This window comes from Trichosurus vulpecula, chromosome 3 (genome assembly GCF_011100635.1).
Source record: "Trichosurus vulpecula isolate mTriVul1 chromosome 3, mTriVul1.pri, whole genome shotgun sequence".
Lineage (NCBI taxonomy): Eukaryota > Metazoa > Chordata > Mammalia > Diprotodontia > Phalangeridae > Trichosurus > Trichosurus vulpecula.
Genome location: NC_050575.1, coordinates 179,291,096 through 179,307,509, shown reverse-complemented (window position 1 = coordinate 179,307,509; position 16,414 = coordinate 179,291,096). Strand labels below are relative to the sequence as shown.

General features: G+C 35.6%; 1 protein-coding gene across 4 annotated transcripts in view; it reads right to left on the bottom strand.

Moving 5' to 3' along the window:
- The window catches only part of GMEB2 (glucocorticoid modulatory element binding protein 2), a 56,042-nt gene that overhangs the window by 21,443 nt on the left and 18,185 nt on the right, over positions 1 to 16,414 (bottom strand). For 2 of the 4 annotated variants that reach the window (XR_005009862.1, XM_036749180.1), the window contains exons 4-7: positions 15,739 to 15,869; positions 10,406 to 10,509; positions 5,990 to 6,147; positions 1,063 to 1,134 (exon numbers count right to left, since the gene is read on the bottom strand). Coding sequence is in view for 3 of the 4 variants with exons in the window: in XM_036749180.1 (XP_036605075.1) it covers positions 1,063 to 1,134; positions 5,990 to 6,147; positions 10,406 to 10,509; positions 15,739 to 15,869 (465 nt within the window). In the remaining variant the exon portion in view is untranslated. The remainder of the gene's footprint in view (positions 1 to 1,062; positions 1,135 to 5,989; positions 6,148 to 10,405; positions 10,510 to 15,738; positions 15,870 to 16,414) is intronic. The other 2 variants (XM_036749181.1, XM_036749182.1) reach the window with 2 other exon arrangements.

Sequence of the window (16,414 nt, the reverse complement as noted above, 5' to 3'; positions counted from 1 at the left end):
GTCCAGAACAGGAATTCCTATGGTCATTTAATTATGGTATTTACCTTTTGAAGAATTAAATGATAAAGCAAGTCAAGAATGTATCAACTGCTCTCCTTCTGGTAAAGAGTTCCACCAGATATTCAGATGGCGTTTGTGTCAAACTTGTAACATGTTTCCTGAAATTTTCATCTACTTCATCCTTCTGGTTAGTGGTCTTTACTATACTTATGCCACAATATAATATCTGAATGATCTTGATTGACTGTCATTGAAATATGCTTCACCATGGTTTTCCCCTCTATTTCATATGCTAACTTTGTTCTTAACTACTAATCCATTTGCTTTGAATAAAACTAACCCTTCTGTCATCACAGTCCAATCATGAGTAGCAGCCCACCAAATTTCAATGATACCCAGGAGGTAGTGATTACCTTCCCCACATTAATAAATTTGTTCACATTGTTTATTACTCATATTTTGTATAGATAATATAGATTATGAGGTTACATGTTTCCCTCTTCTTGGACATCATCTGCTTTGAAATCCTAGTTCTCTTGAGTCAGAATCTTCTTCCTATTTACCACTTGTTATGTTCTGTAGTATCTACTTTAGTGGATACATATGAGCAGTTTTTCTCCTGCACTCTCCATTTTCAGTTTAAAGCCTTTTTGATCAGATTCACATTTCATGGCAAAGAAACTTTTTTTTACTAGCTTCTGTTGGCTGTACTCCATTCCAGATCTATTCATATTTTTTTATTTTAAGCTATATAAAGTCTTTTTTCTGACACTAGCTTCTTAGACAGCTATTCTCCTTTGCTTAACAAATTCCAGTTTCCAAACTTTGCCTTATCATGTGCACAAGTACAACATAAAATATAGTTCCTATACCCTAATAGCTTACCACACATAATTTTTACAATGCTGTATATATAGCACCTTCCCTTCAGGTTCCCTTGTTTGAATATCTCCTTTTTCATTTCCTCAAAGTTCTAAAATAAGAGTTTCCAATTGTATGATTAATGACAAACAAATGGTCAGCAATCACTACCCTTTGTCTTGTGGTTTTCATGCATTATACCTCCAATGGTGGTAGTCCAGTCACCAGTGTCCTCACAAGTTTCTATGGTGATTGTAGCAGGAGACCCATTCACTGTAACCAAAACAAAAACAAAAACAAGAACAAAAACCAAACCCACAATCATTTATACAGATTTTGTTTTTCAAAATAGTAGGCAGCTTTTCTTTGTTAATTTTGGTTTATTTCCTTTTGTTATATTACTGCTCTCCTTAATTTCCACTTCCAAAATAATGCTATATATACATCTCAGTACATGAATATTTATTGCCCTCATATTAAGTTCCTACTTTTATTTTCTCTATTATTTACTCTACAATTCATGAGATCTTTTCCATGAATATCAACAACATGACATAATGTAGGTATTTTTCTGCTTGAATCTTTTCTATTTAGAACTGCAGAGGTTCATCCTAGGAGTAATCATTCTTATTATCATACAGGACTATAACAGATATTTTTAAGTTTCATTGATGATATTTTGTTTTTCTGTAACTTCTATATTTCTATACTTCTAGATTTAAAAATTGAGGACTTTTTATGTCGTTAGGAGAAATACCAGGAGTTAATTTGTCAATCTTGTATCTAAGAAGAGTAGCATAGTATAGTGGAAACACTGGACTGGAAATCAAGAGACCTAGATTCTAGTCCCACATCTGTTACAAAATATCTTTGTAATCTTGGGCAAGTCAACTAACGTCTCTGGCCAAAGGTTTCTCATCTGTAAAGTAAGGCAATTGCATTAGAATATATCTAATCCAATTCATATCTGTTAAGGCCTATATGCAAGGCACTATGTTAAGCAATGAGAATAAAATAAAATAAAATAAAATAAAAAAACAGCCTCAAGCTTATATACTAGATGACCTAGAAGGCCTCTTTCAAATCTAAATTTCTATGATTTAATATAATCAATATATAAAATATAGTAATCCAAGTACCATCTCAGTTTATACTAGAGGACTTTAATGTAAATGTTAATATTCCATCAAACACTCTAGACTTGATTTATCACAATTTCTTCAAATACCATGACCTAGAATAGCTATTCCGAATCTTCTTCTTCTCTCTTCAAGTTTCCCACATAGTCCCCCCTCCCTACAACAGAGAATTTTGACTCATACTTTTTTGAAAATATAGAAGTCTTTTGCTTGGAACTCCCTCTCTTCCTCTACTCTTCATTTCAAGACCCCCTGATTTCATATCTATTCTCTCTTCCTCTATTTTGACCCTAGGTTCTATCTCCCCCAGCAGGTTGCACACTGCCCCATCCTAGCCCCAACTCTCAATCATATTAATTCTTCCTCCTCCCCCCCTCCCAGTTCCTTCTGTTATGGCTAAAATTATGCTCAGCTTTCCCTCGTTCTTGAAAAACCTTCACTTGACCCTTCCATTCCTTCAAGCTATCATCCTATTTATCACAGCGATAGTCCTAGGTTCACTGCCTCTACTTCCTCTTATCTCATTTGTTTCTCAGCCACTCATAATCTGACTTCCAACTGTATCACTCCTCTGAAACTTCACTCTCCAAAGTTACCAATAATTGCTTAATTGCCAGATCCCCTGGTGTTTTTTAATCCTCTTCCTATTTGAGCTCTGTGAAGCATGTGACACTGATGACTACCTTCCCCTCATTAATACTCTCTCTCCTTCTCTCTTGGTTTTCTTCATACTTGTATGACTATTCCTTCTTAGTCTCTTTTGCTTCATCATCAACAGCATTCCTGATAACTATGGAGACCTTGTTCTGAACCCTCATCTTTTTTTCTACACCCTTTTTCTCAGCGATCTTATCAGTTCCCAAGGCTTCATTCATCATTTCTATGCAGACAACTCCAAGAAAGACACACACACACACACACACCGCCAGCACTAGCTTCTCTCTCTCCTGGGCTCTAGTTCCAAATTGTTAATAGCCAACTGGACACTTCGAACTGAATATCTTGTAGATACTTCAAATTCAACATATTTAAAACAGAATTCATTATCTTTCTCCTAAAACCCTTCTTTTCTGAACTTCCTGATTTCAGCTGAGAGTCCCTATCATCCTGACTCACAGCTTAAACTCTCCATGTTCTTCTACCCATTATATCTAATCAGTTGCCAAGGACAACGTAGTCTACCTCCACAATATCTCATATCTCTATCTCCTACTTACCCACATGGTCACTATCCTAGTTCAGGCCATTAGCTATTTCTTCCCTCCCAAAACTACTTTTTATTTACTTTGTACATATTTTGCATTTATTTGCTATGTACACATGTTGTTTCCACCAAATGAATTCAAGACTCTTGAGGGCAAGGACTATTTTGGTCTTTGTGTGCCCAATGCCTAGCACAGTACAAGCCCCATAGTAGGCACCTAATAGATGTTTGTTGAATGACTAAAAACTAGGGAGACAATATGGTACAGTGGAAAGGGCACTGAACTTAAAAGTTATAGGACCTGAGTTTAATCCCAGCTCTTCCAATTACTATCTGTGTCTTGGACACTGGAGAAGTCACTAAGCCTCTTTAGTCCTCATTTCACCCATCTGTAAAATGAGGGAGTTGGACCTCTAAGGTCTCTTTTCGGTCTTGATTTATAATCCTATGAATGGAAAGTCTTGAAAAGGCACTTTACTAAATTATTTAAATATATCTCAATTTGGACATCCTGTGTTTCCTCCAGAATTTCCAATCAAATCTACCATTTACACATAATATTTTTAAAAATTGAACATACTCTAGCCTTAACTATATAAAGTAATTTAATTTTTAAAAACTATAAAGATCAGGTACTTTAATTTTTTCTTTGGGCAAGACTGACAAATTTTTATGAGCATTTTTGACACACTGATAATGCATTATTTAGCAGAGAACATGAATAATATAGAATGATGGGTTAATATTCTCTAATAAGCATATATTCTTGCTTGTCAACAGCTTGATTTATTTTAGGCCTAGAACAATTTTTAATTTCTTTCAGATGCTAGATCTATGAACTGATGCTAATTCTAAATTAGTATAAAGTACTTGCATTAAATGTTATAAGAATCTATTTAGAACAGAACAATCTCCAAGCCCTCAATGAGCTGCATTACAAATTTTTCTTCTTTTGTACTTATTGGGTAGAACTGTCACAGGTCTTATAAGACCCCTTAGTTATTTCAAAGTTAATTGGTGTTAATGTCACTGATTTATACTTTTATTTGGTTAGCTTGCATTGACTAGGGAAGATTTGTTTTTAATACAACATGAAGAAAATTCATCTCAGTGTTGCAGCAAGTATAGAATAGGCATTTATAATATTAGTGCATAGAGAGCATTTTCCTAGTAATCAGAAAACAACTAATTAACTGGGTGATTGTGGTTAAGTCATTTTAAATCTGCCTCGCTTCAGTGTCTTCTTCTGTAAAATCAAAATTATTAAATTATTCCTAACATCCCTTACGTGCTAAAAAAAAAATTCTATTTCTTATTATATGCCTCAATACTGATAAACCATCTGTAGGCATTAGGTTGCTTTTTTCAGAAACTGGGATGAATTTCTGAAGATCCATGCAAAGTCTCTGAACCAACATGTGACCAAAAGCATTGATGTGTGTGACTAGGAAAATCTTTGTAATGAGTTTCTCTGACAAGGGACTCATTTCCAACTCTATAAGGAACTGATTCAAATTTATAAGAATAATAGCCATTTCCCAATTGATAAGTGGTCAAAGGATATGAATAGGCAGTTTTCTAAGGAAAAAAATCCAAGCTATCAATAGTCATATGCTCCAAAATCACTACTAATTAGAGAAATATAAATTAAAGTCACTCTGAGATTATCCATCTCATAACCATCATATTGGCAAAGTTTACAAAACAAGAGAATGATGTGAAAGACTTGAGGAAAGATTTGCAGCTTTGGCACATAAAGCTAAATAACCTTTACATAGCTCTAACCTACAACTTCACTAGCAACATGCTTTAATGTAACTTAGGTACTGAAAGTCCACCTTTCCCTCATAACATGCAAAAGAAGCATCAATGACTATATGTCTAACTGCCTGAAGCTTCTAGGTCTTGGGTTTCTTGGGCATGCCTTTTAAATGAGATACTGTTTAATCACACATTTTCTCCTCAAGAAGGACCATACAAACTTTTAAAGTTAGTGTCATATTAAATGGACCTAACACTCCCAAAATTCTTCTCCAAGTACTAAAAGGCATAAATGTGCTATAATTGAAGGACTATTAGAAAAGAACTACTGCTTTAGGACTAGTAAAAAAAAAACAAATGCCCTTTCAAATGAAGTTCTTCAGTTAACAGCTGAGAAAAACATAAATAAAAGAGTTGGAAACCCAACTCTGCCCACTAAAATATTATTAGTTAAATTTAGGATTTAATTATGGCTTTCAGAAAACCCCATAATTTAGAATTCTAGGGATTACTTAATTCTATCAGATGAAAATGATAAGTAATTCAATTAAGGCAAACTTCGGTGAAAAAAGTTAAATGACTTATTAGTCATTTGTTCATTACATAAGCCGGAAGAAAATGAGACTCAAAATCCTATATGAAGTAGTAGAGTGACTATAAAATATTCTCACTAAAAACAGAGATAAACAGAAAGAGGCCAACACAGTGAGGCAAAGAGGAATTTCTGTAAGTCTAGGGAGGCAGTCTCACTTATTCAGCTCTCCTTTTGCAAGCAGAAACTGCTAAAAGGGGGAGTTTATCACAACCAGACCTCATTTATTTGAACTATCTAAATTAGCTTATGTGATTATGTGATTATTCTGTTATGCCTAACAGAACAGTAAATTAAGAAAGGGAAGCAACATAAATATAAAGCAAAATGTAACATAAAGCAAGAGAAACAAGCCTGTACCTAGGATATAGTCACAAAATATAAAACCATATTTATATAGCTCAATCAGTGATGGGCACGGAGAAAACATACCATCTGCAGAAGCAGGGGTGATAGGGATGTATTCTGTTGATGTCTGACTACTTAAAGACACTCTGGCACCAGACAAGTCGATTTTAGTGCTGCGGCAGGTGTTAGAACAGACCTTGTCATGCTGATAAAAGTCCAGCTCTCCAGAATCCATGATCTTCCTGTGGCAAAGGATTATATATAAGAGTATAATCACAAACTGATCACAAGCCACCGAAGGAACACTGAAGTCAAAACTTACAACCATCCGAACTGAAATATGAACTATTTATCTTTCTATCTAATCATCTTTTATTCTTCCTTAACTTGAAACAAGTGGGAAAGGAACAATTTACGCTCAGGCAAAAGAAACTTCTGCAATGATTTGAGGGCATCTGAGAACATGTTAAGAGTCCTGTCAAGCAGCACCTGCAAGTTTTGGGACCTATATGCTAAAGGATCATAGTATCAGGTTTAGATCTGAAAGGAACCCTACTTCAATAACCTAGTTCAACCCCGTCATTTTACAGAAGAAGAAACTGAGGCCCACAGACATTAAATGACTTACCCATGGTTAGAAAGGTATAAATGGCAGAGCCAGAATTAGAAGCCAGGTCCTCTGACTCCAAATACAGCACTCTTTACACTAAACTAAAAAGCCAAACAGAAAAGTCACAGTAGCTATAGCATTTAGCAGTAGCCTTCAACTTATTCAAAGGTTTTGCTAATTTAGTAAGAGATATTTACATAATCATCAAAAATCTCTTAAATGACAAAAAGCAAAGAGAAAATGTTATGCAGTAGAAAAGGCACTGGGATGTGAATCAGGAGACCTGGGTTCTAGTCCTGGCTTTGCCACTTATTTGCTCCCTAAGCTTTCCTGGGCTTCATTTTCCTTATCTATAGAAGAGTAGGATAAAAGGGAAGCTTTTTCTAAGATTCCCCCCTTGAGCTCTAAATCCTATGACTGTGATTGTTCAGAAATATATTAGTAAAACTGCATATATTATGAACTTGACCAAGATTCCTCTTATCTTTTTTTTTTCCTGCATGGGAAAAGTAAAAAAGCCAATGAGAAACAAGTAATGGAGTAGAAAAGACAGAAGGAGGAAGTAGTTGACAAAAGCTCCTCTCTAAACTACAAATACTGAACAAGTCCCTGAATTGTAACTGGGTCTAGAGATTATTTTGCTTTACAATGAATGAAAGGGTAAGGGTGCCCTTTCCTATGTTTTTGCTTGAAAATCCAAATGCCCCACTACGCTTTTGTAAAGCCAATGAAGACAGAAAAACAATGGTGTTTGAATTATAATGGACTATTTTCTAATTCTTGATTTAGCAAAAATGACTCATAGATACTGGTAAGGAGTAATTTGAAGAAGGTTTGTAGAAACCAGAAGGAAAGAAATAGCACTTAAGAATTCTGGTTATTAGTGCAAATCCCAAAGTATATGTAGAGAAAACCATTATCTAACAAAAGGAACTATTAAAGAGTCCCCTCTCCAGAAGCAAACTAACATGACAATTTCCAGGCCATTCTACCATGTCATTCTAGAAGCAAAATTCAAACAGAAAAAAATAGCAGAAGGAAATGGACAACAAAGTCTTAAGATATTAGAATATAAGAGCTTGTATAATTTATTCTCTCTAACTAAAACCTAAGAAATAAATGTCAGAAAACCTAGTGCTGGTAACCCTTCTGCCTTGGGCTCTAAGGGAATGGAGATAACATGGTAGGTTATTTTCATCTCTGGCTTCCTTGATACTCATTACTGCTAGATAACTATCAGATGTATTTTTAAAAGTTACTATATGAATGAGGATTCTCCATTTCTTCCTTCCTATAGCATCACTGCTTAAGCAGAGGTTCTTCCAAAGAAAGTTTCCATCTTTTTCCCTATAGCTCTGATCTCAGGCCATATTCTACAAAATCAGCAGCTGACTTATACTTCCCTCTGCCTAATGAGATAAATGGAACTTAAAAGATAATACCAGAAATTCCAGTTTGAAAAAATATTAAGTGCTATACAAGTATAAGGTGTTACTGATTTGTGATTGAAAGGAAGAAAAAAACCAAGTTATACTGGCAAGGGAAAACTAAGATATAAAGTTCATGAGGGGGTAGGGCTTAGTTTTAAAGCTTGTTTATTTGTAAATCTGTGTCTAAATATTTTAAAATCTGTTTGCCAATGTCTGGCACAGATGGATTGATCATTTTGCTACAGAGATTCTGCCAAAAGGCTCCATTTTTTCAACCAAAAGTTTATATTCTGCTGGAGAAATGGCTTCTTCCTCAGCTTTGGCAAACAAAGGAATGAGAATGAGGTATTAAAGGTGATAAGGTCTTCTGCACCTTAGGCCAAACTTGAAAAGAAGTCATCACTGCTAAAATAGCCAGGCAGAAATCTGGTTAAAAATTAATTGGACTGGAAGGAATATAATATTCAATTTTACTTAACAGTAAACTTTTCTAGAGGTACCAGCTGAAAGATGTTAAGTCCATACATTCAGCCTGAGTGTGTCCCATTCCTTCTTTTTCAGATTATTAAGAAGGATAGTATGCTAAGCATTCTAGGATTGACTGTGTAACCAGAGGGCTCTAGGTACTTAAGCAGATTGTAAATTATCAAAGGAAGAGAGTGAAAGGGGCTTATCTCAGAGTCTAGACCAGTAATTCTAAAAGTATGGTCCAGGGTCAAAACTATTTTCATAATAATATTAAGTTTTAATTTCTAAAATGGTAAATATCAATAGATAAAACCCATGTAAACAAAAGCTCTTTGGGGGATCCTCAATAACTTTTTAAGAGCATAAAGAGGTTCTCAGACCAAAAGGATTGAAAACCAATAGTCTGAACAGACACAATTATACTCATAAGGCAATAGGAAAATATATACAGGAAATCTTAAAATGAAAAAAGATACTGGGAGCTGCCACTAGGCAGAGAGGGCAACTTGAAATTATATCTCTAAACTGGAAGTACCAAAAAAGACCCTAAGGAATATATGCACAGCAATATTAGACATGTCTGAAAATATCAAATATATTTCTAAAACTGATAATAATAAACATTTGTAGTTGACAAATCCCTATATGATCACGAACAGTTTCAGAACCTGTTAAGAGATTCTACAATGTAAAGCACTTTGCAAACATTAAAGCACTATATCAATGTTAGTTACTCTTATTAAATCAAAGGAAATATTAAGAGGGAGACTAAATTGACTCAACCTTTCAGCTTACTAAAAGTCGTTCAAAAGGATGAGTTCAGCCAAAATGAAAAGGAAGAGGGAGAAGAGGGAAAGAAAGAGGAAGGTGGAGAGGGAAAGCGAGAGAAAAGAGGAGGAGAAAGAGAGGTAAGGGAAGAGGGAGAGCTCAGAGGGTGGAGAGAGAAGGAAGAAAGAGTTTTTGAGAGCAATATGATAAACACTTCAAGCAAGATATGCATGGAAGAACTGTTGATTAGAAAAAGCTTCCTTTACACTCCCCGTAGGAAAACAATATGGAAAACAAGAGCCTAAGAGCTTTGCCACTAACTTGCTCAGGGTCACACACCTAGTAAGTATCTGAAACCACATTTGAACTCAGTTCTTCCTGACTCCAGACCCTAGTGCTCTATTCACTGAGCCACCTAATTGGCTCAAAGACGCAGTTAGCTGAAAAGGTGGAACTGGAAGCCAGGTGAAATAAAAATTTTTATCAAGTTGGTTTCAATTTCTTGTCATTGCTATGGCAGATTCAGTGAGAATAGCTAGGAGATTATTTGCACTGGAAAGTAGGAAAATCACGCAAATGATATAAATTGGCTTCCTAAATAGAGAAGGGAAAATTAAAAAGCTTATAAATGGGTTCTCTAAAATTCTAAAGCAGAGATTTCTGTCTTCCTCATCTAATCTCTGTCCTTGTTTAACTAGGAACTTAGCTTCATTTATTATCTCCAATTATCCAAATCTATGATCTTCCCTCCTGCTAACTAGTCGCCTGTCCTTAAGTCAACTGCAGAACTTTTTGGACATGTAGCCTCATGCCAAAAACCAAGGCCAATTCCAGAATAGCTGAGGATTTTAGCTGAACTACTAACTTTTAACATTCTAAGCAGGAAAAATTACCTACTACTAAAGTTTGGTTTGTTTGGCTTTTTTTAAATGGAGAGAAGATTCTTGGTTCCTGTCACCAAAAGACTTATGAATATCAATAGCTTAGCATTAAAAGGCTTACCCAAATGCAAATGAGCAAATATAGAGGGGAAGTTTTGGCCCTGGCAACTGGGCTGGTTACTTTGGGTATTTCTGATGATAATCATAATGACAAATGTGGATGATTAGAGTAGCAATGATTCATCAGTTCAACTTCTGGATCAGAACCTGTTGCTCAGCCTGAGATCCTCCCTAACGGGGAGATTATATTGTCATCCAGGTGCTTGCTACCAAATAGGCTGACCTGAGCATGATCCCATTCATGCGGATTGCTCTTTTCCAGTCCTTCAGAGTTGACTTGCCAGCCAAGTGGACAAACTCCTTAGGGCTGATCACATGCTCATCATACTGAAGAAAAAAGAAAAACAAAACAATCAGTAGCTAAGTGTAAAATTCTGACTACATCATCATTAGCAAAACTCTACGAAGTATTCAAAGATTACCAGGAATTTATTCATTCATTACATTTACCACTTATTTCATGTGCTTCTCATGTGCAAAGTACAATGCTAGATACTGAAGGAGGTACAAAGAAAATTAAAAAGTAATCCCTGCCCTCTTGGGGCTTACAATCTGTGTGTGACACACAAATTTGAAAAGCTATTCAATAGTTATAAAGCTACAATAGTGTAGAATAAAACATAACAAGAGGCTTAGATAGGTACAAAGTAATATGCAAGAAGGTAGGAAATTTAGGATCACTTTCTACGTCAGCAGTCTTCTAGTAATAAGTAACGTTCACTGCATAGAAGTTATTAGATCAGGCAAAATCTTTGGTTCTATCAGGATTTGGCATGGTTCTAGAGATAAACCTAATTATTCAAAAAGTCTGAAGTTGATGAAAACAAATGATTGGCTAACAGGAAGGGAGCTAAGAGTCAGTAGAAGATTTCCATGAAAATAAAAGATAGCAGAAGCTAGAGATAGCATTTTACCTTGGGAGTTAGGAAGAACTAGATTCAAATTTTGCCTTTCCCTTTTAACTGGTTGATTAACCATAAGCAAGTCATTTAAACTCTCTGAGCCTCAGGCAACTTACATATATGGACTGGAATCTGCCTCAATGGAGGAAGTTCCATAACAACAAAATCATAGGTCTTTGATGTATGATGCACTCCAACTTTGGAAATTAGGGGGAGATATCCTAGAAACATTGACATTCAAGCTGGATCTTGAAAGATGAGGATTATTTCAAAAGGGAGAGATGGTGGCAGAGGTACTCCAGGCATATGAAAATATTGGCTATAAATAAGAGATTTCATGTAGTCCAGTTTGGATGAAACATAATGCATACAGAAGTGGGCTGTGTAAGATAAAATTAGAAAGGTCACGTCATTTTCTTCAGTGAAAAGAATAAACTTCTATAGAAATGCTCTTAACATTTCATTTCTACATGTCCTTCGGATTTAATCTATAAATGCCTTTGGAATAATCTAGCTCAGTTGAACTTCATGCCCAGTTTTCTGGGGACTTGTTTTCCTTCTACAGCTTTTCACTGTTGTACAGGATTGCTCAAAATGTTCCATCCTTCTCCTCAACGTTTTACAATTGAGCTTGTATTCTAAACTGTTGTTACCTTGGCTACCATGTCTCTCCACTTGGCAAGGAAATTGTTTGTTGGCTAAGGCAGTTTCTAGGTTCTTTTGGTCTCCTAGTTAAAGTTTAAGAAAAGGCAATAATCACAATCAATGTCTTTATTTTTGTCTACTTCCCATTTTCAAAGTCAACATCTCATTTAAATGAGTCATTATGATAGCAGTTTCTCATCTTCATTTTTTCTTATAATTTAATATTTTTGCCTTTCAAACCAATCAATATATAGATGTCTGATTCTGAAATGACTCCCAGAGTAACCAAATGGGTCTGTTAAAGTATTACTAGCTTAATTTTTGTGATGTCAGAAAGAAATTATTTGTAGTATAACCTTCTGAATAATATATGAGCTTTTGACTCCATTTCTTATCCTGAATCACATTTTCCCAACATAATTTTCTACTTCTGTGTACTCACCTTCACACTGCAGAAACCAAGTATATGTTAATGTGGTTTGGTGGAACCTGTCTTGTTCCTTGCAGAATTTCTCTACTTTTTCATCCTCTGCAATAGATGATGGCTCATAAGCTACAACTATGTTCGTGGCAGGGTGGTGCCCTTACCTACTTTCATCATGAATACTGCAAACATAAAATAGCCAAGTGTTCTTTGAAAAAGTGTTTCTTGTTACCCTTGAGTGTACAACGAAACCAATGCAGATAACTTCTTTAATTGTCTTTCAAGAAGAGCTCATGAAGCCATCCTTCCACTTACTTGCAACTTCCTCTTGTGTACTGGTTTCATTTATATTGAAACTGACCTCATAAACACAATTTAGTGGCATATCAATTCACCCAACAGTTAAAGCTCAGAGATGGCCTAAAAACTAGGAAATATCCTCTGCCCCCTCCTCTACCACTATGGATATAGAAAGGAGACACAAAGGAATAAGGGACATTTTGGAATTTTACCTGTTTCAAGAGCTGCCATGGTCAAATAAATCGTCATTTAGTGACCAACATGTTGGTCATAAGTTACTGTACTTAGATTGCTCCTGAGATTACAAATAAATGTTTTAAGGCCTATGTTTTACATCATTCCAGCTTGGTATGACCTGCCAGGGCTTGCACTTTGCTGGTATAGCCTTAGAAAAGAAATTGGGTTGTCTTCCACAGCACAAGACAGCATTAAAGTAAAACTCTAGGAAACTTCCTTTACATAAGAAAGATTAATCTGGCAGTAGTGTGAAGGATGAATGGGGGAGGAGGGGAAAATGTCAGCAGGAAGACCACCAAGGAAGTTTTTGTAGTAGTCCATTGAGAGGGCAATAAAGGTCTATATTAGAATGACATCGGTGAGAACAGAAAACAAAGTCCTAAAAATGACTGAAATGGTACAACTGATAGGAATTGGGAACTGACTGGCTATAGATGATGAGAGAGAAGAAAGAATCAAAGATAGCATAGAGATTTTGAGCAAGGCTGAGTGGATAAATGGCAGTGCCACTGACAGAAACTAAGAAATGAAAATAAGGAGTCAGTTTTAGGGAAAAGGAAAGTTTTATTTTGGGTATGTCGAATTGGAAGTGCTATCAGCACACTGAGATTGGAGACAGGCCCCTGGAGTTCAGGAGAGAAATTAGTCCTAGGGATAGAAATTTGGAAATCATCCCAATAAAGATGAGATTTGAAGCTGTGAGAGTAGATGAAACTTCTGAGGGAGAGCATTCGGAAGGAGAATAGAACCCTGAGAAGCCACCACTTTAAGGGGTTGGGGAGAAGAGTCAAAGAAGAAGCTACAAAAGGTACTAGACAACATATAAATGGATATAGTAGGTAGATAAATTCTATGTGTGAATTCACATTAGATTATAAACTCCTTAAGGGTGGTGACCCTCAAGGAATTTATAATCTAATGTCAAATCCTAAAAGTCTAAACATATATAATATGGGTGATTAGAAAAAGGTATTGTCTGTATCAGGGGTGTCAAATTCAAATAGAAACAGATCCCTCTGGACCACATGTTGACTTAGAAAACCACAAGTTAATATTATTGATGCTATACTGCCTTTTCATTTATTTTGTTAAACATTTCCTAATTACATTTTAATTTACTTTGGCACTCAGGAGTTTTGCAGGCTGAATTTGACATCTGGTAGAATAAACAAAAAAAATCCATAAATACATATTAACACTTATACAGAAGGACGACTTAGGTGGAGACCACAATTTGATATAGGGTATGAGGTACATATAGATTAATAAGAGAAGGCTTCCTAAAGGGGATGGATTATAAATATGGTATGGAAAAAAAACAGGATGATATAGCATGGCAACTTAGTCTAAACAGAGGACAGTTTAGATAAAACATTAGATGTAGCAGGAAGGACAGAGGATGACATGTAAATTGATCTGGCTACAACAGCAGAAAGCAGCTACAGTTAAAATAAGACAAGTTTATGGAGTGTCCTGAGAAAATAAAATAAAGATCGATGCTTGCTTGATCTGTTAGGTGGCTGGATGCCTAGTGAAGATATCTAAAAGTGGTTATGACAGTCTGTACAATTGATAGCCTATCCTGTCTGCAGTACACAAGATGGACTTAAATAGAGAGAAAGAAGGTATATCAAGATATTAAGATGGTAAACAGAGAGGCTCTCCCTCTAACAAAACAGACTTTATAATTACCATCTTGAATAAACAAACAACTGTTAGGGCTAAATAGTCAAATTTAGGAAGCAAAAAATAAAAAAGTAAAAAACTGGGGACAAGTCACTGTCTCCTGGCAGAGAGAAAAAAAAGAGCTCTGATCCTTGCTTTGCTTATAAAAACTATGCTTCAGGGAGGAAGACTCTGTGGACAATTTCCTGATTTCCTAATAGAATTTGAGCTAAGAACGATTTGTAGAAAAGTGTCTTTGCTTCCCACTTCTCCTCTTTAATTATGCTTATCAGCTTCCAGTAGTTATTTGGTCTTGTAGATCAGAGGAACCAATTCTTCTTACAGTACAGATTAGAACTTCATGCTACCACTACATGTGAATGTAAACTCTCTCTTACATCTATAAGATGACCAAAAAAGATCTTGTATGCTTAACAGAGATATCTATAAAACATCTAATGCCTTTTAAGGTTATCATCTTAGAACAGTCTTCTATATACAATTCATATTGCAAAATCCAATTTTTTTTTCTTAAAGAGCTTTACAATCTTAAAAGTCATAAATCTCTCCCTAGGCCCCATAAAAACAACTGGGAATACATATACTCTGCATATACTAGCCACTTAATACTCGCTGAATTAATTTGTTGACTAAACAAATAGTGAAAGATCTTAAGTGAAGTGATAATAAAATCTCATGCTTTGCTGACAAATGAAGGTATAGTCTAGTTAACAGTTTTCTTTGTAGGTATGATTCCAATCAAAGATTTTCTTAAGAGAATTTAGTCCACAAAGTGTTAAATATTCGTTTAATTGGTGGATGAACAGAGATGATCCTTAAAGACAATGTACAGAGGGCTTGAAATGTCTAACAACACGAAGTTCCCACTTATAGCTTCCTCCTGTAGTCTTTCAAAATATAGATCTTATATGTGCCTATATGGACACACATGTTGTCTCCCCCTCCCCAGCCCCTACCTTTAAAATGTAACTTCCTTGAGGGCAAAGACTATTTTTGCCTTTTTTTGGTTTGCCTAGCACTTGGCACAGTTCCTGGTCCTTAACAATCACCTAGTATATTCTTGTTGATTTAATGATCCAGATATCACAAGGCAATCCTAATACTGTCACTTGAGCAGAATGTGCACCTTCTAATCTCTAGAACCTACGAGTCCACAGGAAGAGCTTAATTCCATGACAGAAGGGGTTACATTTTAATCTTCTTTAATTTTTCAACTGAAAGTCTAATTGTAACTCATGATCATATATAAGTTCTGGTTCACTCTCAGAAATATAGTATCACCACTAGCCTTCCCACTCAAAAATAAGATGTCTGCCTTCCTTCAATGTCTCTCAAACCCAGAAGAATGTTAAATATCCTCACCTGAACACACTTCACATTAATGCCAGGACATACAAACTTCCTCCATATCAAGTTGGCTTTACTATCTCCACAGGTGATGGGGTAAACAATCTCAGTCTCCAAACTCTCCTCCTCTTCAGCCATCTTCACTTCTCACAAGGTATACAGATAGGAAGAAGGAAAGGAAAGAAAATCAATTACAATCTCTTAGTACCATTTTCTGCAAATGCAGAAAGCACAACTAATTATCTACAGACTGAAAATTCAGTTATAAGCAGTTCCTGAGACAGAACACTTAATTTATAAACATCTATTATATTCCAGGGAGGAAAAAAAAGACAAGAGTGAAGGACTCCCTTTTGCTCTTACTATAGAGCAAATGTGTTTTCACCATCCTGAATTCCAATTTGGCAATCCAAAAATTATCTCCCATAGAAATAATGCAAGGTGGCTCAGTGAGTAGAGCACTGGCCCTGGAGTCAGGAGGACCTGAGTTCAAATCCAACCTCAGACACTTGACACATTTACTAGCTGTGTGACCTTGGGAAAGTCACTTAACCCCAATCGCCCTGCCTTCCCCCTTCCAAAAAAAAAAAAAGAAAAGAAAAGAAAAGAAAAAAGAAATAATGCTTACAAATGGTGTTGAAGTTCTCAAGATAACCCATTACAGTCTATTTCAATTCAATTTGTTTATTAA